The following is a 26,606-nucleotide window of genomic DNA, read 5'->3' as shown; positions in this document are numbered from 1 at the left end:
AATATTGACATAAAAATAATAATACTTCAAGCATACTGACTAAGCAATTATGTCCTCTCAAAACAACATGGCCAAAGAAAGTTCATCCCTACAAATCATATAGTTTAGTCATGCTCCATTTTCGTGACACAAGAATGCTCTCATCATGCACAACCCCGATGACAAGCCAAGCAATTGTTTCATACTTTAGTAATCTCAAACTTTTTCAACCTTCACGCAATACATGAGCGTGAGCCATGGATATAGCACTATGGGTGGAATAGAATATGATGATGGGGGTTATGTGGAGAAGACAAAAGGGAGAAAGTCTCACATCAACGAGGCTAATCAATGAGCTATGGAGATGCCCATCGATTGATGTTAATGCAAGGAGTATGTAGGGATTGCCATGCAACGGATGCACTGGAGCTATAAATATATGAAAGCTCCACAAAAGAAACTAAGTGGGTGTGCATACAACTTGCTTGCTCACGAAGACCTAGGGCACTTGAAGAGGCCCATTGTTGGAATATACAAGCCAAGTTCTATAATAAAAAATTCCCACTAGTATATGAAAGTGACAAAACAAGAGACTCTCTATTATGAAGATCATGGTGCTACTTTGAAGCACAAGTGTGGTAAAAGGATAGTAACATTGTCCCTTCTCTCTTTTTCTCTCATTTTTTTGGGCCTTCTCTTTTTTATGGCCTTTCTCTCTTTTTTTATTCCTCACTTGGGACAATGCTCTAAAAAAATGATGATCATCACACTTCTATTTATTTACAACTCAATGATTACAACCCGACCGATACTAGAATAGAGTATGACTCTATATGAATGCCTCCGGCGGTGTACCGGGATATGCAATGAACCAAGAGTGACATGTATGGAAGAATTATGAATGGTGGCTTTGCCACAAATACTATGTCAACTACATGATCATGCAAAGCAATATGACAATGATGAACATGTCATGATAAACGGAATGGTGGAAAGTTGCATGGCAATATATCTCGGAATGGCTATGGAAATGCCATAATAGGTAGGTATGGTGGCTGTTTTGAGGAAGATATAAGGAGGTTTATGTGTGAAAGAGCATATCATATCACGGGGTTTGGATGCACCGGCGAAGTTTGCACCAACTCTCAATGTGAGAAAGGGCAATGCACGGTACCGAAGAGGCTAGCAATGATGGAAAGGTGAGAGTGCGTATAATCCATGGACTCAACATTAGTCATAAAGAACTCACATACTTATTGCAAAAATCTACAAGTCATAAAAAACCAAGCACTACGCGCATGCTCCTAGGGGGATAGATTGGTAGGAAAAGACCATCGCTCGTCCCCGACCGCCACTCATAAGGAGGACAATCAAAGAACACCTCATGTTTCAAATTTGTTACATAACGTTTACCATACGTGCATGCTATGGGACTTGCAAACTTCAACACAAGTATTTCTCAGATTCACAACTACTCAACTAGCACAACTTTAATATCACTACCTCCATGTCTCAAAACAATCATCAATCATCAAGCATCAAACTTCTCTTAGTATTCAACGCACTCATAAGAAAGTTTTTACTAATCTTGAATACCTAGCATATTAGGATTATTTAAGTAAACTACCATGCTATTTAAGAATCTCAAAATAATCTAAGTGAAGCATGAGAGATCAATAGTTTCTATAAAACAAATCCACCACCGTGCTCTAAAAGATATAAGTGAAGTACTAGAGCAAAAACTATATAACTCAAAAGATATAAGTGAAGCACATAGATTATTCTAATAATTTCCGAATCATGTGTGTCTCTCTCAAAAGGTGTGTACAGCAAAGATTATTGTGGTAAACTAAAAAACAAAGACTCGAATCATACAAGACGCTCCAAGCAAAACACATATCATGTGGTGAATAAAAATATAGCTCCAAGTAAAGTTACCGATGGAAGTAGACGAAAGAGGGGATGCCTTCCGGGGCATCCCCAAGCTTTGGCTTTTAGGTGTCCTTATATTATCTTGGGGGTGCCATGGGCATCCCCAAGCTTAGGCTCTTGCCACTCCTTGTTCCATAATCCATCAAATCTTTCACCCAAAACTTGAAAACTTCACAACACAAAACTCAGCAGAAAATCTCGTGAGCTCCGTTAGCGAAAGAAAACAAAAGACCACTTCAAGGTACTGTAATGAACTAATTCTTTATTTATACTGGTGTTAAACCTACTGTATTCCAACTTCTCTATGGTTTATAAACTATTTTACTAGCCATAGACTCATCAAAATAAGCAAACAACACACGAATAACAGAATTTGTCAAAAACAAAACAGTCTGTAGTAATCTGTAACTAACACAAACTTCTGGAACTCCAAAACATCAGCCAAAATAGGACGACCTAGACATATTTTTTATTGATCAGCAGCAATTGGAATCAATATTTTATCACGTTCTGGTGATTTTTAACAATTATTTTCGTGAACATAAAGTTTCTGGAATTTTCTACAAGATCAAATAACTATCATCCAAGAAGATCCTATAGGTTTAACTTGGCACAAACACTAATTAAAACATAAAAACACATCTAACCAGAGGCTAGAACAAATATTTATTCCTAAACAGAAGCAAAAAGCAAAAAAAAACTAAAAATAAAATTGGGCTGCCTCCCAACAAGCGCTATCGTTTAACGCCCTTAGCTAGGCATAATAGCAAGGATAGATCTAGGTATTGCCATCTTTGGTAGGCAATCCATAAGTGGCTCTCATAATAGATTCATAAGGTAATTTTATTTTCTTTCTAGGGAAGTGTTCCATGCCTTTCTTTAATGGAAATTGGAATCTAATATTCCCTTCCTTCATATCAATAATTGCACCAATCGTTCTAAGGAAAGGTCTACCAAGAATAATAGGACATGAAGGATTGTAATCTATATCAAGAACAATAAAATTTACGGGCACATAGTTCCTATTTTCAACAATAAGAACATCATTAATTCTTCCCATAGGTTTTTTAATAGTGGAATCCGCAAGGTGCAAGTTTAAAGAGCAATCATCAAAATCATGGAAACCTAGCAAATCGCACAAAGTTTTTGGAATCGTGGAAACACTAGCACCCAAATCACACAAAGCATAGCATTCATGATCTTTAATCTTAATTTTAATAGTAGTTTCCCACTCATCATAAAGTTTTCTAGGGATAGAAACTTCCAACTCAAGTTTTTCTTCATAAGATTGCATCAAAGCATCAACGATATGTTTAGTAAAGGCTTTATTTTGGCTATAAGCATGAGGAGAATTTAGCACGGATTGCAACAAGGAAATACAATCTATCAAAGAGCAGCTATCATAATTAAATTCCTTGAAATCCAAAATAGTGGGTTCATTAATATCTAATGTTTTGATCTCTTCAATCCCACTTTTATCAATTTTAGCATCAAGATCTAAAAACTCCGAATTTTTGGAACGCCTTCTAGGTAAAGGTGGATCATATTCAGTCCCATCATTATCAAGATTCATATTGCAAAACAAAGATTTAATAGGGGACTCATCAATAACTTTTAGATCTTCATCTTTGTTTTCATAAAAATTAGAAGAACACGCTTTTATAAAGCAATCTTTCTTAGCACGCATCCTAGCGGTTCTTTCTTTGCACTCGTCAATGGAAATTCTCATGGCTTTGAGAGACTCATTGATATCATGCTTAGGTGGAATAGATCTAAGTTTCAAGGAATCAACATTAAGAGAAATTCTATCAACGTTCCTAGCCAATTCATCAACTTTAAGCAATTTTTCTTCAAGCAAAGCATGGAAATTCTTTTGTGAATTTATAAATTCCTTAACACTAGTCTCAAATTCAAAGGGCATCTTATTAAAATTTCCATAAGAATTGTTGTAGGAATTACCATAATTATTAGAGGAATTACTAGGATAAGGCCTAGGATTAAAGTTTCCTCTATACGCGTTATTACCAAAATTATTCCTACCAACAAAATTCACATCCAAAGATTTATTATTATTCTCAATCAAAGTAGACAAAGGCATATCATTAGGATTAGAAGAAACACTTTTATTAGCAAATAATTTCATAAGTTCATCCATCTTTCCACTCAAAACATTAATTTATTCTATCACATGCACTTTTTTATTAGTAGATCTTTCAGTGTGCCATTGAGAATAATTAACCATAATATTATCTAGGAGTTTAGTAGCTTCTCCTAGAGCGATTTCCATAAAAGTACCTCCCGCGGCCGAATCTAAAAGATTTCTACAAGCAAAATTCAATCCGGCATAGAAATTTTGTATAATCATCCACAAATTCAGACCATGCGTAGGGCAATTACGTATCATTAATTTCATCCTCTCCCAAGCTTGTGCAACATGTTGATGATCAAGTTGCTTAAAGTTCATAATATCGTTTCTAAGACAGATGATTTTAGCGGGAGGAAAATACTTAGAGATAAAAGCATCTTTGTACTTGTTCGAAGAATCAATACTATTTTTAGGCAAAGACGAAAACCAAGCTTTAGCATGATCTCTAAGCGAAAAAGGAAATAGCTTCAATCTAACAATATCATTGTCAACATCTTTCTTCTTTTGCATATCACACAAATCAACGAAGCTATTTAGATGAGTAGCGGCATCTTCACTAGGAAGGCCGGCAAATTGATCTTTCATGACAAGATTCAACAAAGCAACATTGATTTCACAAGATTCAATATCGGTAAGAGGAGCAATCGGAGTGCTAAGGAAATCATTATTGTTGGTATTGCTAAAGTCACATAATTTGGTATTATCTTGAGCCATCGTGACAAGCAAGCAATCCAACACACGAGCAAACAAGAAGCAAGCGAAAAAGAGGCGAACGGAAAAGAGAGGGCGAATAAAACGGCAAGGGTGAAGTGGGGGAGAGGAAAACGAGAGGCAAATGGCAAATAATGTAACGCGGGAGATAAGGGTTTGTGATGCGTACTTGGTATGTTGATTTTTGCGTAGACCTCCCCGGCAACGGCGCCAGAAATACTTCTTGCTACCTCTTGAGCACTGCGTTGGTTTTCCCTTGAAGAGGAAAGGGTGATGCAGCAAAGTAGCGTAAGTATTTCCCTCAGTTTTTGAGAACCAAGGTATCAATCCAGTAGGAGGCTACACCCGAGTCCCTCGCACCTACACAAACAAATAAATCCTCGCAACCAACGCGATAAGGGGTTGTCAATCCCTACACGGTCACTTACGAGAGTGAGATCTGATAGATATGATAAGATAATATTTTTGGTATTTTTATAATAAAGATGCAAAGTAAAATAAAAGCAAAATAAAAGGCAACGAAAATAGCTTGTTGATGGAAGATTAATATGATGGAAAATAGACCCCAGGGCCATAGGTTTCACTAGTGGCTTCTCTCAAGAGCATAAGTATTTACAGTGGGTGAACAAATTACTATTGAGCAATTGACAGAATTGAGCATAGTTATGAGAATATCTAGGTATGATCATGTATATAGGCATCACGTCCGAGACAAGTAGACCGACTCCTGCCTGCATCTACTACTATTACTCCACACATCGACCGCTATCCAGCATGCATCGAGGGTATTAAGTTCATAAGAATAGGGTAACGCCTTAAGCAAGATGACATGATGTAGAGGGATAAATTCATGCAATATGATAAAAAAACCCCATCTTGTTATCCTCGATGGCAACAATACAATACGTGCCTTGCTGCCCCTACTGTCACTGGGAAAGGACACCGCAAGATTGAACCCAAAGCTAAGCACTTCTCCCATTGCAAGAAAGATCAATCTAGTAGGCCAAACCAAACTGATAATTCGAAGAGACTTGAAAAGATAACCAATCATACATAAAAGAATTCAGAAGATTCAAATATTGTTCATAGATAAACTTGATCATAAACCCACAATTCATCGATCTCAACAAACACACCACAAAAGAAGATTACATCGAATAGATCTCCATGAGAGAGGGGGAGAACATTGTATTGAGATCCAAAAAGAGAGAGGAAGCCATCTAGCTAATAACTATGGACCCGAAGGTCTGAGGTAAACTACTCACACTTCATCGGAGAGGCTATGGTGTTGATGTAGAAGCCCTCCGTGATCGATGCCCCCTCCGGCGGAGCTCCGGAACAGGCTCCAAGATGGGATCTCACGGGTACAGAAGGTTGCGGCAGTGGAATTAGGTTTTTTGGCTCCGTATCTAGTAGTTTGGGGGTACGTAGGTATATATAGGAGGAAGGAGTACGTCGGTGGAGCAACGTGGGGCCCATGAGGGAGGAGGGCGTGCCCAGGGGGGTAGGCGCGCCCCCCTACCTTGTGGCTTCCTGGTAGCTTTCTTGACGTGGGGTCCAAGTCCTCTGGATCACGTTTGTTCCGAAAATCACGTTCCCGAAGGTTTCATTCCGTTTGGACTCCGTTTGATATTCTTTTTCCGCGAAACTCTAAAATAGGCAAAAAACAACAATTCTGGGCTGGGCCTCCGGTTAATAGGTTAGTCCCAAAAATAATATAAAAGTGTATAATAAAGCCCAATAATGTCCAAAACAGAAGATAATATAGCATGGAGCAATCAAAAATTATAGATACGTTGGAGACGTATCAGCCGCATACGCACAAGGGGCTATTACCAAGCCCCACTGTCAAACTCCTATGGATAAGTGAAAGTAGTAAAGCCGCATAGTTTTATTGCCTGGTTTACTGCACATACACCTCCTTCACGGACCAAGACGTTGTGTCAAGTGTGGTCGCACACTCTACCAAACACCCCCGTAGCATCTACGTGGGGGCTGAAGCCGACGACTGGCAAACTTTCAAAATTTACATGGCCGCACAGGAGGAAAATAAATTTAGATAACGGCATAAATATATTACAGGCCTTGGTTCATGAAACAAAAGTCTGGATAACCCTGATACATTCACTCGAACATAACATCCTTTGAGCATTGGCCCTCTACTATTCGGGCACCTGCTAGGACATCTTCAAAGAACCACTCTAGCTTGCGGTGGTCCTTGCCTTCGGGCGGGCCTTCGGGCGCCACGACGGTGGCCTTCATCTTCGCCCAGTGCATCTTGACATGGGAAAAGGCCATCCGCGCACCCTCTATGCACGTCGAGCGCTTTACGGCTTCAACTCAGGCCAGTGCATCGACGAGTCGCCTCACCAAGCTGAAGTAGCTGCTCGGAATGGGTTCAGATGGCCATAGCCGGACTATGACGTCCCTCATGGCCAAACCGGACATCCTGTGCAGCTCTACCAGTTGCTTCATTTGGTTGTTCAACAACACCGGGTGCTCCAGTGCCCGGAACTGTGATCAGGACAGCTTCTCTGTCGAGCTCCCCTCCTGTGTTCGGAAGAACTGTGCGGTGTCGGCGGCACTCCTCGGAAGATCCGCAAAGGCGTCTGGAGAACTCCACAGTCGAGTGAGCAAGGCATATCTCTGACCCCCAAATATACTCTGCAAGAGAAAGGGCTTACCAGCCGCTATCTGTTCGGCCTGCCGGATCTCCTCCCGAGCACTCCGGGACTCGATCCGCACCTCTTTGGCCTCTTGGAGGGCCTTGCCGAGATTGGCCGCTTGGGCCGTACTCTTTTCCTCTAAGGCCTCGCACTTGCCGATGGCGTCCTTCAGTTCTTCAGTTCCACAACCTCGGCCACCCCCTCTTCGTGCTGGCGGCAGGCGACCTGTTCGGTCTTCAGTTCCACAACCGCTTTATCCGCAGCTGCTTTATTTGCCCTCGCCTCCTTCTTGGCCTGTGCAAGGGCGCTCTTGAGGGTTTTGACCTCGGCCTTGCTAACTGCACTCATAAACACAACAGTACATAAGTTACACTCTGAGTTTGCCTATCACCTAAGATATACGATCAAACTCTTTTAAAGTACACGCATACCTTGCGCCTCATCGAACCACTTGTTAATGCGGTCGATCTCATCATCACACAGCTTCAGTTTCTGATTGAGTTCGGAACCTCAGCGGCTTGGGCGGTTGCCGCCAACAGGGAAGCCTGTTATAAAATAGGAAAGTACGTCACCTCTTCAGAATACTATGTGATCCTCTGTTTGGCTTTTTTCAAAACCGAACACAGTCTCAGGGGCTACAGTCTATATATAGGCATATTTCCTTCATATGAAAAGCATCTAAGAGTATTACGTCGCATACCGCGTGACATTTCCCCAAAGGGACAGACACAGGAACGATATGAAACACATGCCGGCCAGTCAAGTGTCCAGAGCAGTAGTGCTGGGCTAGCAGGACTCCGGTGAACCGGGCTGTAGCGGACTACTATGGCTCAAGGAGGCACTAGACTACATTTCCCCATAAGAGAGGCTGCTAAGGATAGACAACTAGATTGTCGGGTCCCACACATACCAAGCATTTCAATCATACACACAATATGCTCGATATGTGCAAATACAACATGGCATCACAACAAGACTCTACGACTCAGAGTATTTATTCATTAGGCTCCGAAGAGCCAGATATTACAAACATGGGTCTCATGACCCAACATTCAGAGCATACAAGTCAAAGCACATGCGGAAGCTTAACATGTCTGAGTACAGACATCTACAAATGAAAAAGGCTGAGAAGCCTGACTATTTACTAGATCCTACCGAGGGCACAAGATTGTAGCTGAGGTATCAAGCTAAACGTCGAAGTCCACACGGGACTACTAGCGAGACTGACGTCTCTCTGCAAAACATAAAATAAGCAAACGTGAGTACAAATGTACCCAGCAAGACTTACATCAGAACTATCTACATATGCATCGGTATCAACAAAAGGGGTGGTGGAGTTTAACTGCAGCAAGCCAGCTTTGACTCAGTGGCTAACCTGAACTACGACTGCAAGCAACTCTTTTGAGGTGGCGCACACGAGTCCACATATTCACCATATCAATACACCACTATGGATCCACTCCCGTCTCCCTACGAGGACGCCATCCATAGCACTCACGCTTATCTTGCGCATTTTAGAGTATCCACTTTCACTTGTCTATGAACTGTACAGGCAACCTAGAAGTCCTTTTCCGCGGACACGGCTATTCGAATAGATCATATTAACCCTGCAGGGGTGTACTTCGTCACACACGCTCTCGCCACTTACCACCATGTACACGTCGTGTACCTCGGCAACCTTCAAGCGGAAGCCTGGCGAGGGAGTCGGCCACGACCTGACTAACCACACAAGTCTCTAGTCCAGGTTTATCGCCTATTCGGGTTCCATCCGCAAGGAGATCCGGCCGGGGTGTCGCTCACGGCCCCAAACGATGTGAACAGGGTTCCCAAGCCCACCTCGACGGATGGATCTACGCTTGGTACACCGTGCCACGGTGCCTAGTCTGTCCCAAGCCCACCTGTACCGGGTGCCACTTGGTAGACTACTAACACTACCTACAAACACCAGAAACTAGTTGCAACTCCTGGACAGAGATCAGGTTGATTAATAAGTCGAGAGAGCTTGGAGCGCCCGGAGCCCAATGTGTGGTAGTAACTGTTCATGGATCACAAACACAGAACTCAGTTCCTGAGGACGGTTTCAATGAGACAACCCACCATGTACTCCTACATGGCCTCTCACCGCTACCTTTACCAAATCGTGTTCACACACTTAGCTCTCACACAGTAGGACATGTTCACCACTTTCCAATTCATCCCCGATGAATCAGGCCTGACACAACTCTAAGCAATAGCAGGCATGACAAACAAGCATGAATGAGTAGGCACAACAGGGCTCAAACAACTCCTACTCATGCTAGTGGGTTTCATCTATTTACTGTGGCAATGACAGGTCATGCAGAGGATAAAGGGGTTCAGCTACCGCAGCATGTAACAGTTGAAACGTTCTTGTCCTAATGCAGTAAAAGAGAGCAGGAGCGAGAGAGTGGGATTGTATCGCAATGAACAAGGGGGGTTTTGCTTGCCTGGCACTTCTGAAGATAGCATTGAGTCTTCATTAGTGTCAACGATCACAACGTCGGAACATCGTCTACTGAGGGGGGACAAACACCGGTAACAGAGAGGAAAATCAATCAATGCAATGCAACAATATGATGCATGAATGTGACATGGCAATATGCTGTGAATTGAGCTAATGCAGCTAGCAACAAGTGCAAGGGAGTCCATTTGAACCAAAGGTTCAAATGCAAACTCTAGTTTGAGCATTTAAAATGCCATTTGAATGTTTTCACTTATACAGCAGGTATAAGTTGGTTTTTCATGCATGAAAGTAGCATAAATGGATAGATTGGATTTTTCTGATAATTTTTCATATATAAATTATTTGATTTGGAGCTACGGTTGAATTTCTATGAATTTTAGAAGTTTGCACTATTTTCTGGAATTTCCTGTATAAGAATAATTCCAGTAATTAGATTACTGCGTCAGCACTACGTCAGGATGACGTCAGCTGGTCAGCGGGGTCGTCCAGGTCAAACCGGGGGCATGGTTAGGGGGGAAATGACCGGGGGCTCACCGCGGTCACGAAGAGCTTCTCGCCGAGCTCGGAAGGCACGGACGGCGACGGATTTGACGGCGGCGATGCACGGCCGTGCGCGGAGACGACGGGCCGATGGCGAGGCGACAGGGCGTCCGGCGATGCTCTCGTTGAGGGGGAGCTTCAAGGCGTCGAGGCGGAGCTCGTGGACTCATCGGCAGGGCGAGGGGTGGCCGGTGGCCATGGCTACGGCGAGCGGCGGCTGCGGCTGCGCTCGGGTGAGTGCGCGCGAGAGGGAGCAGAGGAGGGGGAGGGGGTCCAGGGAGAGAGCGAGGGGGTCGAGCGGGCGACGTGGGCGTCGTCCGGATCCTCCAGAGGCGCGGGCGGCAAGCAGGTGACGCCGTGGCGCGCGCGGCGTCGCGGTGTCCCTCCTCTGCCTACTGGCAGAGGTAGGCGATGACTGGCACCAGGCCAGTGGGCTGGGCCGTGCTGGGCCAGGCCAGGTAAGCGCCAGGTAAGACTCCTTTCTCTCTCTTTTCTTAATTGTTCTGTTTTCTATTTTATTTCTCTGTTTTGAATTAGTAAAAGAAATACTAATTCGTTTTGTAAGATCCTGAAAATAATTGTGGGCACTTTTGAGAATATCTCCAATAGCCCTCAAATGCTTTCAAGATTATTTGGACAGTTAAGATATTTTATAGAATTCAAAAGTCCAAATTCAAATACTTATGATTTAATTCAAAAATCCAGAAATGACCTAGAAATATGTTTATCATTTTTGGCAGAGGTTTTTACCTTTATCAGAAATGATGAACATTTCCAAAGGCATTTTGGGATCATTGAAAATATTTCATTGTGATCCTAGTTGGATTTCATTTGGTGCTAGGGTTTGAACATCCCCATTTCAAGTTTAGGCAAAATTTAAACATGATGCACACATGAAGCTAGCCTAGTGCATAGCAAGGCTAGGGATGTGACAACTCACCCCCACTAAACAAAAATCTCGTCCCGAGATTCAAGCGTAGGGTAAGATGAAAGGGGAACACAAACTAACATAATCTTCACAATCCAATTGTTTTCCTCGAAGATGTTGATTCATTGCATCATCTTGATCTTGACATCTTTTCTTTCGAGAGCTTCATCCAACTATGATGACGGAAGAGAGGGAAACTCTACAGGATTGATCTTCTCGAAGATCGAGCTATACAAGATCAACTCGCGGAATGAGATGTTGAAACATCTCGAGTTGAGACACAAAACACATCGAGAGGGATGGAAGAACAAACGATGAGATTTGACTTGGTGGGCAACAATCCTACGCTTAGGTAGGATGGTGCATGGTTTCAAAGTAGCGAGGAGATAGTTGCCACGATTCCATAACGGGGCACCTTAGGGAAGGTGGCTCATAGAAATATCCCTTAAGTGGCAAAAAGAATTACTTTTGATTCAGAGGTCAATGGAACTCTTCATACCAGCCTAAGGCAATTTACAAATGATCGTGTGAACGAATTCGAAAGAATGGCATAATCGGACTAGAATGGATGATGTGGACTACCTTGTTGATGACAACACCATGGATGATTTTGCTTATCATCGGGGATGGATGGGACCCATAGTAGGACCACTTTTGAAGATGATCCTGAACAGTAATTACTGAGGTGCAAGCTGGGAACAAGATGCAAATGCTGGGTATGATTCTGGTAACTGGGGATAACTCAACGAGAGTGATTCCACCGTTGAATGGTTCTAGCATAACCAGGGAAATTGGGGCCAATCCCAGTTAGTGCCGATGATGACACCTAATGCTTGCGCGTGCTCTCAAGAACTTGAGCATTTCCATATGCATCAAGTTTTACCAATATCCGTGTCGAGGATCCTGGCAGCACAACATACTACCATGATGAACGGTGAGGGAGGATGCAGGTGCAAAGGAGGACATCACTTTCTCAGATTTTTCCTTAGCAATGCCAAAGAAGCAAATCTGGATGATCGACCGAGAGACATTTAGCACTCCGCTTCTAATGTTCTCCTTGATGCACTAGCATATCCCATTCATAGATATGGTTTGATATCTAGAACATCAAGTAAAAGGCCGGACTTCGGAAATATAAAAATCCATAAGGAACAACTAGGGAGCAAATCCTACGAAATCCTTATGGGGAGGTGGCCAACTTTCTCAATCAAGATACTACAATAATAGGTCTTCCGGCTGGGTGTGTTGGCCACGACATCCACTTACCGGTAACAGAGAGATCATTAGTATAGTTCTTGGGAAACGTTCAACCATCACATCTGCCTGAGATTCAGATCTGGTTGGTGTCGGGATATTCCAGACTCATCAAGTCTAGAAAGAAAAAACGAAAGTTTGCAACGCAATTCGATGAGATGACGTTGCGAGATTCTCGGGGCATGAGCTACGATAGCAAGCTCCAAAACATGAGCTGGTTCTGCTACAAACCTGTGAACACGCTATCCAAGACAAGCATGACCACGTGGTAGTCTTATAATAAAACACTACCGAGTTCAGGTGGGGAACCATCATCGCGGATAACGAAGTCCTTGCATAAGTCATATGATTAGCTCTTATGAAGGAACTTCTTCTCCTTGAACAAATCAGTTAGTGGCTTGAGGTGCTAGGGAATACATGTGGAATGGAGGTAATTAATCTACCAAACCATGGTATACTTTGCACATGCATGACTGACTTGGGACGATTCCAGAGGAAGCAAAACTAACTTTCTCAAATTCACTGCGGCAACTTGCACCTAATGCACGTGAACTTAGAGAAAGTCACTTCTTACACCAAACATATATTTCATAAACGGGACATGAAGATAATGCTTACAAAAGTTTCCAACACTAGCTTGATGTTCAACATGAATTAAGGAGGAGACAAGATGCTGTTGATGGGCTTAATAGCAACTCATCGGAATTCCCATATCACTGGACTTCCACCATCATGTGAACACGGTGATAGCATTGGTCAGACCAAAAGATGTAATGGTGTATGCTCGAGAGATCAACCACGAGTAAGACAACATCACGAACATCGTTGGTTCTGATTTGACTTGACGATAGCCCATACTCAAGTCAAAGTTTTGACAAGGCAATAGATCCAACAACTGATCACGAGGACCAATCGATGGAGATATCATCTTTCTTCAACACACACACACACACACACAAAAGAGATATCCCTTACCATGAACTAAGTCAGACAAGCTTTATCTTCCAACTCTTCAAGTTGTTGTTTAGCTTAACCAAATAGCTCAGGGGTATCCAACACAGATTCTTGGAGAAAGAGTGGTTTATTGGAAAACCATTTGATCACGAGCTCAACATAGCGGTTAAGTGACAACCTGGTGATACTTCCGAGAAGATATTCGGAAAATCACGTACCACCGATATGTCACTAAGCTCGAGAACAATCTTGCTTTTCAGGCAAGACGATATGATCAAATAAGCAAGGATTGACAAAATCCTATCTCATTGATTGAAGAGTGCACCAAAAATAAGGACTAGGTAGCACGATCAATCTTAGGATGATGATTCAATAACCAGCACGCTAAGAATGAGAGTATTGCCATTAACTACCAAGCAACGGAGTTGCTAGGAGTATTGATTTCACACATCACAATTCACTTATCGGTATTCCGGTTATAATAGCACGGGGACCGAGGAATGAACGATGATGGCGAGAAGTATCACTGCGTCAAAAATCCATAAGAGGTAGTGCAATTCTCATGACATTCTTGACATAAAGATGGTAATACTCGAAGGTAGAACAGAACAAAAGCTGGTTAGGCATTTGATCTGCGGAATACAACTACTTTGACCCAATCCCAAAGATGGACGAGGTACTGGAGTTTGTTTCTCCTAGTCATTCCGGATTAGAATGGCTTGACAGACCACAAGAATAATAGGCATCGATAACACAAATGCACAATTACTCCTGACTATCAATTGACAAACGATGGTCGGAATACCAATGAAGAGGGACAACTCAAGGGGACATATATGTTTCTGAGTTGTGGATGCATAGATTAATGTCGAACCAAGTTCAACAGGTTTCTTCCAGATAACCCATGCAGAAAGGTAGGACTGGCAGATTCACAATGTAGAATGGAGAACTCATCGAGATCACTCTTGTTGTGATCTTTTGGGTCAAAGGAACTTCTGCCATATTGGTTCATGGTATTGGAAGAATGATAAACCACGGACCTCGAGGACTATCGCAAAGGTTACTAATATCCTAAAGGTACGAGCAACACTATCAACACGAGGTAAGTAGAGTGAATCTTGGGTCAAGAACCCAAGAAATAGAATGCCTACTAACTAAATTGCATCACGGGATGCTTTCGAGAATAATGGCCAGAATCATCACACTGGGGATGCAAGCATTGCTAGATTACTAAGTGGTCCTCTAAGACACCTAGGGTCATAATAATAACTCCAACATGTATGTCAAGGCAACAGAGTACCTCAACTCAACGATTAGTGTGGTTAATCTGGCCCAAAGGAACATCGAGAATGGAAAGAAGCGATTTGCAAATGCGTCAGATTATTTAGAAGCCTGGGATGACTCGGACAGCATAACGGCTATAAATGCTCAAAGGATTTGAGACATCCTCAAGGATTTGCATAGTCACTTAACAACATCATATCAAGGTTCTGGGATGAACTGTCAACACATGGAAGTAGTAGAAACTGAGCTGAGGCTTCAGACCAACAATCCTACGAGTCTATGGATTAGTAACACGTGATCCTGATAGAAAGATGAGAAGCCTAGTTCTTAATCCCCGTAGAAGAGAAAAGGATGACTCAGATCAGAAGGCTATAAGGTAAAGGAGTAAAAGAGCCTTACGTTCCCTTCCACAATCAATTCCCTTATATGACTAAAGCATTTCTAGACTCAACTTCGACCAGTTTGGCTTCGTAAACCTACAGGCAGTTAGGCTCTGATACCAAAGCTGTCGGGACCCCGATTCCAAGTCACACCGATCTAGCCTGTAACACCTCATATCACCTTGCGGCCTCACGCACGGTACTCCCACGGGTGTCGCCTTACCATGGCTGGGGACCGTTTGCGCCTTTTGGCTCACGTATATGACAATGTCGCTAGCATCCATATGACAGAGAACCCGGGCCAACATGGCTAGTCGTGAACCCAAAGCGGCACTAACGTATGGGGACAGGCATACATGAATCAACATCGAACGTGTCGGTCAGCAGCGTGCGAATCCGGGCTGTAGCACTGGGCTAACAGGACTCCGGGAACCCGGGCTGTAGCAGGCTAGGCAGGACTCCGGATGTCACCGCGTGACATTTCCCCGAAGGGACAGACACAGGAACGATATGAAACACATGCCGGCCAGTCAAGTGTCCAGAGCAGTAGTGCTGGGCTAGCAGGACTCCGGTGAACCGGGCTGTAGCGGACTACTATGGCTCAAGGAGGCACTAGACTACATTTCCCCATAAGAGAGGCTGCTAAGGATAGACAACTAGATTGTCGGATCCCACACATACCAAGCATTTCAATCATACACACAATATGCTCGATATGTGCAAATACAACATGGCATCACAACAAGACTCTACGACTCAGAGTATTTATTCATTAGGCTCCGAAGAGCCAGATATTACAAACATGGGTCTCATGACCCAACATTCAGAGCATACAAGTCAAAGCACATGCGGAAGCTTAACATGTCTGAGTACAGACATCTACAAATGAAAAAGGCTGAGAAGCCTGACTATCTACTAGATCCTGCCGAGGGCACAAGATCGTAGCTGAGGTATCAAGCTAAACGTCGAAGTCCACACGGAACTACTAGCGAGACTGACGTCTCTCTGCAAAACATAAAATAAGCAAACGTGAGTACAAATGTACCCAGCAAGACTTACATCAGAACTATCTACATATGCATCGGTATCAACAAAGGGGGTGGTGGAGTTTAACTGCAGCAAGCCAGCTTTGACTCGGTGGCTATCCTGAACTACGACTGCAAGCAACTCTTTTGAGGTGGCGCACACGAGTCCACATATTCACCATATCAATACACCACTATGGATCCGCTCCCGTCTCCCTACGAGAACGCCATCCATAGCACTCACGCTTATCTTGCGCATTTTAGAGTATCCACTTTCACTTGTCTATGAACTGTACAGGCAACCCAGAAGTCCTTTACCGCGGACACGGCTATTCGAATAGATCATATTAACCCTGCAGGGGTGTACTTCGTCACACACGCTCTCGCCACTTACCACCATGTACACGTCGTGTACCTCGGCAACCTTCAAGCGGAAGCCTGGCGAGGGAGTCGGCCACGACCTGACTAACCACACAAGTCTCTAGTCCAGGTTTATCGCCTATTCGGGTTCCATCCGCAAGGAGATCCGGCCGGGGTGTCGCTCACGGCCCCAAACGATGTGAACAGGGTTCCCAAGCCCACCTCGACGGATGGATCTACGCTTGGTACACCGTGCCACGGTGCCTAGTCTGTCCCAAGCCCACCTGTACCGGGTGCCACTTGGTAGACTACTAACACTACCTACAAACACCAGAAACTAGTTGCAACTCCTGGACAGAGATCAGGTTGATTAATAAGTCGAGAGGGCTTGAGCCCGGACCCAATGTGTGGTAGTAACTGTTCATGGATCACAAACACAGAACTCAGTTCCTGAGGACGGTTTCAATGAGACAACCCACCATGTACTCCTACATGGCCTCTCACCGCTACCTTTACCAAATCGTGTTCACACACTTAGCTCTCAACAGTAGGACATGTTCACCACATTCCAATTCATTCCCGATGAATCAGACCTGACACAACTCTAAGCAATAGCAGGCATGACAAACAAGCATGAATGAGTAGGCACATCAGGGCTCAAACAACTCCTACTCATGCTAGTGGGTTTCATCTATTTACTGTGGCAATGGCAGGTCATGCAGAGGATAAAGGGGTTCAGCTACCGCAGCATGTAACAGTTGAAACGTTGTTGTCCTAATGCAGTAAAAGAGAGCAGGAGCGAGAGAGTGGGATTGTATCGGAATGAACAAGGGGGGTTTTGCTTGCCTGGCACTTCTGAAGATAGCATTGAGTCTTCATTAGTGTCAACGATCACAACGTCGGAACATCGTCTACTGAGGGGGGACAAACACCGGTAACAGAGAGGAAAATCAATCAATGCAATGCAACAATATGATGCATGAATGTGACATGGCAATATGCTGTGAACTGAGCTAATGCAGCTAGCAACAAGTGCAAGGGAGTCCATTTGAACCAAAGGTTCAAATGCAAACTCTAGTTTGAGCATTTAAAATGCCATTTGAATGTTTTCACTTATACAGCAGGTATAAGTTGGTTTTTCATGCATGAAAGTAGCATAAATGGATAGATTGGATTTTTTTGATAATTTTTCATATATAAATTATTTGATTTGGAGCTACGGTTGAATTTCTATGAATTTTAGAAGTTTGCACTATTTTCTGGAATTTCCTGTATAAGAATAATTCCAGTAATTAGATTACTGCGTCAGCACTACGTCAGGATGACGTCAGCTGGTCAGCGGGGTCGTCCAGGTCAAACCTGACGTGTGGGGACCACACGTCAGTGACACGGGGACTAATCCCGGTCAAAACCAGCGCTGATTGGGTTTGACCCTGTGGTGGGGCCCACTGTCAGTGGCTGTGAGGTGGCTAGTTAAGGGATTAGCCTCTAATGACGGAGCCACGTCATCATCGCCGGACTCTGGCCGGCGGCGACCATTCCGCACGGCGGAGCTGCAGCTGGGCGGCGCTAGGGGCTGCGGTTAGGTGCGGTGCGACCACCAAGAGGGAGCCCATGCTCGTCCGCATCCAACGGAGTAGGCAGCAGCGACTGGGGTGCGCTGTACTCGCCGGAGACGAGCTCGCGGCGGCGGCCGGAGTTCAGGAACATGCGGGGTAAGCGCTGCGGCATGCAAACGAGCTGGCTGTCGCGCTAGTGTTGCTCCACGGGGCGTTGCGAGTGCAACGGACGCACGCGCGGGGCCATTTGGTCTCCGGGGCTTCGCCGGCGATGAGCCCGTGCGGCGATGGCTATGGTAAGCAAGGGGGCGACGGCTACGGCGACCGAACGGGGGCATGGTTAGGGGGGAAATGACCGGGGGCTCACCGCGGTCACGAAGAGCTTCTCGCCGAGCTCGGAAGGCACGGACGGCGACGGATTTGACGGCGGCGATGCACGGCCGTGCGCGGAGACGACGGGTCGATGGCGAGGCGACAGGGCGTCCGGCGATGCTCTCGTTGAGGGGGAGCTTCAAGGCGTCGAGGCGGAGCTCGTGGACTCATCGGCAAGGCGAGGGGTGGCCGGTGGCCATGGCTACGGCGAGCGGCGGCTGCGGCTGCGCTCGGGTGAGTGCGCGCGAGAGGGAGCAGAGGAGGGGGAGGGGGTCCAGGGAGAGAGCGAGGGGGTCGAGCGGGCGACGTGGGCGTCGTCCGGATCCTCCAGAGGCGCGGGCGGCAAGCAGGTGACGCCGTGGCGCGCGCGGCGTCGCGGTGTCCCTCCTCTGCCTACTGGCAGAGGTAGGCGATGACTAGCACCAGGCCAGTGGGCTGGGCCGTGCTGGGCCAGGCCAGGTAAGCGCCGGGTAAGACTCCTTTCTCTCTCTTTTCTTAATTGTTCTGTTTTCTATTTTATTTCTCTGTTTTGAATTAGTAAAAGAAATACTAATTCGTTTTGTAAGATCCTGAAAATAATTGTGGGAACTTTTGAGAATATCTCCAATAGCCCTCAAATGCTTTCAAGATTATTTGGACAGTTAAGATATTTTATAGAATTCAAAAGTCCAAATTCAAATACTTATGATTTAATTCAAAAATCCAGAAATGACCTAGAAATATGTTTATCATTTTTGGCAGAGGTTTTTACCTTTATCAGAAATGATGAACATTTCCAAAGGCATTTTGGGATCATTGAAAATATTTCATTGTGATCCTAGTTGGATTTCATTTGGTGCTAGGGTTTGAACATCCCCATTTCAAGTTTAGGCAAAATTTAAACATGATGCACACATGAAGCTAGCCTAGTGCATAGCAAGGCTAGGGATGTGACATGGTAGGGCGCCGAAACCAGCATCTTCTTAAGCTGGGGTGTGGCCGGATCTTCAGGGAGCAGTGCCAGACACTTGATCCACTTCGCCTTCGCTATCTAGCCCTGTGAGAGGGACGGAAAACCCATTATGCCTAAGCATTTATGGACCGAATGTATGTTCCGGAGTGGCCGGATTCTCGCTGTCGAGGCCGATGTCTTCGGTCTTCTTCGGCCATGTTTTCTGGGCCTTGAAGAGCAGCTTCCAGATCTCTTCGTGCGTTGTGCTGAAGAAGTGTTGCAGGGTCCGCAGACCTTCCGGATTAAACTCCCACATGTGGAGGGGCCGGAACTGGCAGGGGAGGATCCGGCGGAAGAGCATCACCTGAATCACGTTAGTGAGACTGGTGTTCTTGCCTATCATGTTTGTGATGCGCTTTTGCATCATCAACATTTCTGCAGTCGATCCCCAGTCCAGACCCTTGTTGGTCCATGACGCGAGCCGCATAGGGGGGCCGGATCTGAACTCAGGAGTGGCCGCCCACCTGGCGCCACGGGGTTCGGTGATGTAGAACCACTCCTGTTGCCACACCTTGACGGTCTCCACGAAGGCCCCTTTAGGCCAAGTGGCGTTGGGGAGCTTACTCACCATGGCGCCACCGTAGTCCGCGTGCTGCCCGTCGACCACCTTAGGATTCACATTGAAGGCTTTTAGCCATAGGCCGAAGTGTGGGGGGGGGGGACGCGGAGTAGTGCCTCACACACGACGATAAATGCCGAGATGTGGAGGAAAGAATTTGGGGCTAGATCATGGAAATCTAGCCCATAGTAGAACATGAGGCCGCGGACAAAGGGATGGAGGAGAAACCCTAGCCCGCGGAGGAAGTGAGGGATGAACACAACCCTTTCGCCGAGCTCCGGAGTGGGGATGACTTGCTCCTTGGCAGGGAGCCTGTGGGCGATGTCCGCAGACAGATATCCCGCCTCCCGGAGCTCCTTTACGTCCTTCTCCGTGACAGAGGAGGCCTCCCACTTGCCCTTTGAACCAGATCCGGACATGGCTGGATATGTTGGTGGCGGTGGAAAAGATTGAAGCTTGGGCGCTGGAGTTTGAGGATGGGAAAACAGGAGAAGGAAGAAGGCATGGGGAGAAAAGAGGGATCTTTATCCACTTATATAGGCAATGAATATCAAGCGCCCCCCCTCAAGCCTTAAAAGTTGCCTGTTCCCAAGGGGCGTGCGAATGACACGGTTGGATTACCCAAAACCGTATTGATGAGGATCCCACAATAAGCGGACATGATCTCTGTTTTGACAAGACGTGTCAATAGAGGCTGCGCCTCGAAACACGAAGCAGGAGGGGGAAAACGGTTTGAAATGTTAAAGAGGCCAGATGTGGCGTTTCGCCGAAAAGTTGTCAGTTGATAGACATTATTTTGATTAAATATTTTGCCTTTGTGGTTGAGGGTTGTGACTATCATGCAGAGCCGGATACAGCTCTTTTGTTCAGAAGATTTCTTTGAAGTATTCGGGAGGAGGAACCCGCCTTGCAATGCCAAAGACAATGTGCGTGCCGAACATATCGTCATTGAAGACTGGTTCAGGGGCTACTGAGGGGGTCCTGGATTAGGGGGTCCTCGGGTGTCCGGGCTTTGTGATATGGGCCGGACTGATGGGCCGTGAAGATACAAGGTAGAAGACCTTCCCCGTGTCCAAATAGGACTCTCCTATGCGTGGATGACAAGACTGGCGTTCGGATATGTAATTTCCTTCTTCTGCAAGCCGGATCTGTACAACCCTAGGCCCCTCCGGTGTGTATATAATCCAGAGGGTTTAGTCCGTAGAGGCTATCAGAATTCATATAGGCTAGACATCTAGGGTTTAGCCATTATGATCTCGAGGTAGATCTACTCTTGTAACCCCCATACTCATCAAATACAATCAAGTAGGACGTAGGGTTTTACCTCCATTAAGAGGGCCCAAACCTGGGTAAACATCGTGTTCCCTGTGTCCCTTGTTACCTTCGATCCTCAGACGCACAGTTCGGGACCCCCTACCCGAGATCGGCCGGTTTTGACACTGACACTTGGTTCTCAAACCGAGGGAAATATTTATCTCTACTTTGCTGCATCACCCTGTACTCTTCAAGGAAAAACCAACGCAAGCTTAAGAAGTAGCAGGAAGAATTTCTGGCGCCGTTGGCGGGGAGGTTCTACATCAAGCCTACCAAGTACCCATCATAAACTCTCATCTTTTGCATTACATTGTTTGCCATTTGCCTCTCATTTTCCTCTCCCCCACTTCTAAAACGTTTTCAGAAAAACACAAAAATATTTTCCTTTCTATTCGCCCTTCTTTCGTTCGTCTTTTCGTTTGCTTTTTTGTTGCTCGTGTGCTAGATTGCTTGCTTTGTCACGATGTCTCAAGAAAATATCAAGCCGTGTGACTTTTCCTATACTAATAATAATGATTTTATTAGTACTCCGATTGCTCCCACCACTAGTGCAGAATCTTATGAAATCAATGCCGCTTTGCTGAATCTTGTTACAAAAGATCAATTTTCTGGCATTTCTAGTGAAGATGCCGCGTCCCATCTAAATACTTTTGTTCAGTTGTGTGATATGCAAAAGATAAAAAATGTGGATAATGATATTGTCAAATTGAAGCTATTTCCGTTCTCACTACGAGATCGTGCTAAAACTTAGTTTTCATCTTTGCCTAAAAATAGTATTGATTCATGGAACAAGTGTAAAGATGCTTTTATTTCCAAGTACTTTCCTCCCGCTAAGATCATCTCCCTTAGGAACAATATAATGAATTTTAAGCAACTTGATCATGAACATGTTGCACAATCTTGGGAGATGAAATTGATGATAAGAAATTGCCCTACTCATGGTTTAAGTTTATGGATGATCATACAGAAAATTTATGTCGGATTGAATTTTGCATCTAGAAATCTTTTAGACTCCGTCGCGGGAGGTACTTTTATGGAAATCAGATTAGGAGAAGCTACTAAACTCCTAGATAATATTATGGCTAAACTCTACTTGTCTCGGACGTGATGCCTATATACATGATCATTGCCTTGGATATTGTCATAACTATGCTCTTTTGTATCAATTGTTCAACAGTAATTTGTTCACCAAACGTATGCCTTTTGTTCGAGAGAGAAGCCTCTAGTGAAAACTATGGCCCACGGGTCTATCTTTAACATAAATAAAATCAAAAAATACCTTGCTGCAATTTATTTACCGTTATTTTATTTTGTGTTTTTGTTTATCTATCTATCACTACGAGATTTGATCCTTGCAATTAACCGCCAAGGGATTGACAACCCCTTGTTTTGTGTTGGGTGCAAGTATTTGTTATTTTGTGTGTATGTGCTGTTCACGAGGTATTGTGTTTGTTTTTCTTCTTTCTTCTTCGCTGATTAAAGAGAAGCTTCTCCAATATCGTCTGAGATGGTTTGGGCATATCAGCGCACGCCTCCAGAAGCGCTAGTGCATAGCGGACGGCTAAAGCGTGCCGACAATGTCAAGAGAGGTCGGGGTAGACCGAAGTTGACATGGGAGGAGTCCGTAAAGAGGGATCTGAAGGACTGGAGTATCGACAGAGAACTAGTCATGGACAGGTTCGTGGAAGCTTGCTATCCATATGCTAGAATCATGAGTTGGTTGCGAGATCTTATGGATTTCACCTCTAGTCTACCCCAACTTATTTGGGACTAAAGGCTTTCTTCTTCTTCTTCTTCTGTTTTTTTTTCCTTTTCAAGTTTATCTTTTCTTTCTTCAATTTTTTTTACATTTTCAGAAAATGTTCATTAAAATAAATTAGAACATTTTTGTTAGATCAAAATTTCCTCATAAATTCAAAAACTATTCGCATTTTAAATATTGTTTGGGATTTTCAAAAAAATATTCCAGTTATTCTAATTTTTTGGAATGTTTTGGTTTAATTTTTTCACATCTTTTCAGAAAATATTCAGAATTTCAAAAAATGTTCCCGTTTTAAAAAATTATTCCAAAATTTTCTTTGTTTTCATTGTCCAGGAGTTTTAGAAAATTTTCCCATTTCAAGAATTTTACACAATTTTCAAAAGATATTCATGTTTTCAAAATTTTGTTTGAATTTGTAGAAAATTATCCCGAATATTTTTGGTCAAAATTCTCATAGCTTTTCAGAAAATGTACCCATTTGCAAAAATGGGAACACAAATTTTAGAAAATGTTCATGTTTCTATTTTTTCAGGGGTTTCAAAAAATGTTCCTGTTTCCAAAATTAATTCCAAATAAACAAAGTTTGAGATTCCCAAAAAATGTTTGCGTTTCACAAAATGTTTGAGTTTTTTCAAAAAAAAAATTCAGGAATTTGAAAATGTTTGCACTTCATAAAATTGTTTACTTTTCTCAAAAGACTTTTGTTGTTCATGCTTTTTAAAAACATTCGGGATTTCAAAATTTACGCATTTTTTATAAATACTATGAAAAATGCTCGAACTTTTTATAAAATTGTTCAGAATTTTAGAAAATTCATGTTCACTAATTTATCTTTTCTTTTCCGAAAATGTTGACATTTATTTTCAATATTTGGTTGAATTTCTATATTTTGTGCTTCTCAAATACTATTTTGGAATTGCCAATTGTGTTCCCATTAATTCGTTCATGTTTCCTAAAATGTGTTTTCAAAAATATGTGCACTAGTATGTGAACACAATTTTAGAAAACACGAACGAATTACGTAAAGAAAATAGCATGTTGCAGGGGAATATCTCGGAACATTAAATTGTTAAATACATTCACAATGTGCTTTTCTTCATTTGTAGCTGTCTGCCCTAGTAGCTACTCCCTCCGTTCCAAAATAGATGACCCAACTTTGTAGTACAAAGTTGGATCATCTATTTTGGAACGGAGGGAGTAGCAGCGATCGTGTTGGATAGGGATGTTGTGTGTTTGAATCCTCAGAGCACCGCTTTCTTTTTTGCGATTTTACTAATATATACACAACACACGCTGTGCCTTTCAGTGGGCCGACCCAGTCGCACGCCTCCTGTGCGTCGCGCGTGCTATTCGCCGCAAAATGCGGCTTTTAGGGGCTCCCCGTTTTGACGCTAACAAGCGTCTAGCAGGAGCTCTCCTCCTGTACGCCCGTGAGTGGAGGGGTTTATGGAAGGGTCGTTTCATAGTAGCGACACTGTACGTACCTCCAATATTAATTACACCATCCACTAGACATGAACTCCCCTAGAAAAAATCAACAGTACGTATGATCCAAGTTAAGACAGACAACATATCAAACAATAATAGACCCTGGATTTCTCGCAATAAAGAAAAAGAAAAATTGTAGACCGTGGATCCATTGGTTAAGCAACATGCACTTCTCCAGAACACATTTTATCAATACTAGTAATTGATCTCAAGTTCCTGACAAAGGAAATTAACCAAGCAACAACAAGGACGAGATTATTGACAAATCATGCATATAACTAAGAGCATGGAGCTTATTCATGGATAACGAGTAATCATCCTAGCCGATGTAGTACATGGGGTCGGGAAGCTTGAAGGTGCGGGCGCCCTCGGGCGCACCAAGGATGTCGCTCCACTGGTCGCCGATGTTGCCGACAATGATGTAACCGGCGTCCTGCAGCTTCTGCCTCTCGCCGGACTTGAAGGCCACCGAGGAGCCCTTGAAGCCAGGCGCCTTCAGCAGCAGGTTCATCCACCGGGAGTAGCCTTGGCGGCGGAGGTTTGTGGCGGTGGAGGCCCTCAGGTACTCGGCCCGACCGGTGAGGATCACCGGCTTGATGCCGACCGAGAATAGCTTGTTGTACAACCGCTTCGTCTCGGGCAGCGCCGGCGCGCTCCCTTCATGCGCGTATGCGTTGAAGCTTGTCACGTTGAATGGCGTCGCCCTGCGCGCATGTATGTATGCAGATAGGTTAATGACAGAGTCAGACTCAACCATATTACTAGTGTTTTCACATGCTTTTTTTTCTCTCGATAAAAGAAACGTTTTTATTAACTAATAGCATCGCATCAAGAGGATAGAAGCAATCATAAGCTCACAAGTCGGTCTCCATATAACTAGGATGTCATACATGACTAATATCGTGCCACTAATTAGGGAGGAGGGTCCATCCGTAAACTACAACGCCAGTAGAGATCTTATGGTTTCAATGTGTTACTGAGTTTTTGTTTTAAGCTGGGCTGGTGAGTTCATTTTAACAAGGTCTAGTCAGATTTAGACTTCGTCTGGACGGACGAAAGATGAGCGCAAGTCCCTGCTCAGATGCACCTGCAATAAATAGTCAAGGACGCATAGCATAATGTGTATGTATATACAAGTACGTACCCGAAGCCGTGCTTGGCGTAGTAGGGGAGGTTGGAGAGGGTGGTCTCGTCGACGTCGAAGACCCAGACCTCCTTGCCCTTGCCGGCGAGCTTGAGGCTGTCGACGTAGGCGATGGCCTGGTCGACGACGACCTTGGAGTCCCGGCGGTAGTGGTCGCCGACCATGTAGTGGCCGACGTAGTCCTCGCAGCTGGCGGGGACCGCCTTCCAGTCCCGCACGTTGTAAGCCTCCACGCCCAGCCGCCAGCTGTCGCACGCCACGCCGGCGTGCCTGCCGGAGCCCAGCAGCGGCCGCAGCGCGTGGATGAGCGGCGCCACCACGGCATCGTCCACGGCCGCCACCGTCCCGGGCATCCGGATGTTCACCTCCCACGCGCCGCATGAGGCCGCGAGGAGAGCCGCGGCGACGATGAGGAGGAGCGTCGCCGTCCTAGCCATTGCCATTTCTAGCGTGTGTTTGTGTGCGTGCACGCTGGTGCTTGTTGAGGTGCAATGCAGTGCAAATGGGATGGTGGTTAAATAGGAAGGGAAGCTGCTACGTCGATCCTACAAGGCTGGCCGGGTGTGAGACTCTGAGGTTGAAAGCAATTAAGTGACAAAACTAGCTGACAAATGGTATGGTTGGTGCCATTCGCGGGGTCACATTCAGAGCGTTCGTGGGAAACGTTGGGCGGTATTTTGTAGGATTATTTGATTAACTGGAGGAGAGACTCGGTGACCGGGAAGTGATCGATGCGGCTAGAGCGCCGATCTCCTAAAAATTAGAAAAATAGAGTA

At 44.6% G+C, this 26,606-nt stretch overlaps 1 protein-coding gene across 1 annotated transcript; it reads right to left on the bottom strand.

Annotated features, from left to right (window-relative positions):
* Nucleotides 1-24,870: 24,870 nt before the first annotated feature.
* On the bottom strand, nt 24,871-26,305 carry LOC123100659 (stem 28 kDa glycoprotein). The gene is made up of 2 exons (XM_044522549.1): nt 25,831-26,305; nt 24,871-25,390 (listed from the first exon to the last, which is right to left on the bottom strand). Exons 1-2 carry the CDS (start codon nt 26,271-26,273, stop codon nt 25,006-25,008), a joined length of 828 nt encoding a protein of 275 aa, XP_044378484.1. The 5' UTR covers nt 26,274-26,305; the 3' UTR covers nt 24,871-25,005.
* Between the last annotated feature and the right edge of the window lie 301 nt (nt 26,306-26,606).

Source organism: Triticum aestivum, chromosome 4D (assembly GCF_018294505.1).
Source record: "Triticum aestivum cultivar Chinese Spring chromosome 4D, IWGSC CS RefSeq v2.1, whole genome shotgun sequence".
In the NCBI taxonomy this organism is placed as follows: Eukaryota; Viridiplantae; Streptophyta; class Magnoliopsida; order Poales; family Poaceae; genus Triticum; species Triticum aestivum.
Note: the sequence above shows the minus strand (reverse complement) of the source record. Positions and strands in the feature narration are given on the sequence as shown.

Bases quoted from the DNA above. Each gene is read 5' to 3' on its own strand.
- LOC123100659 (XM_044522549.1), bottom strand. From the start codon at position 26,273: ATGGCAATGGCTAGGACGGCGACGCTCCTCCTCATCGTCGCCGCGGCT. The intron at 25,391-25,830 runs GTACGTACTTGT...ACATGCGCGCAG, and splicing joins TACGCCAAGCACGGCTTCGG to GGCGACGCCATTCAACGTGA.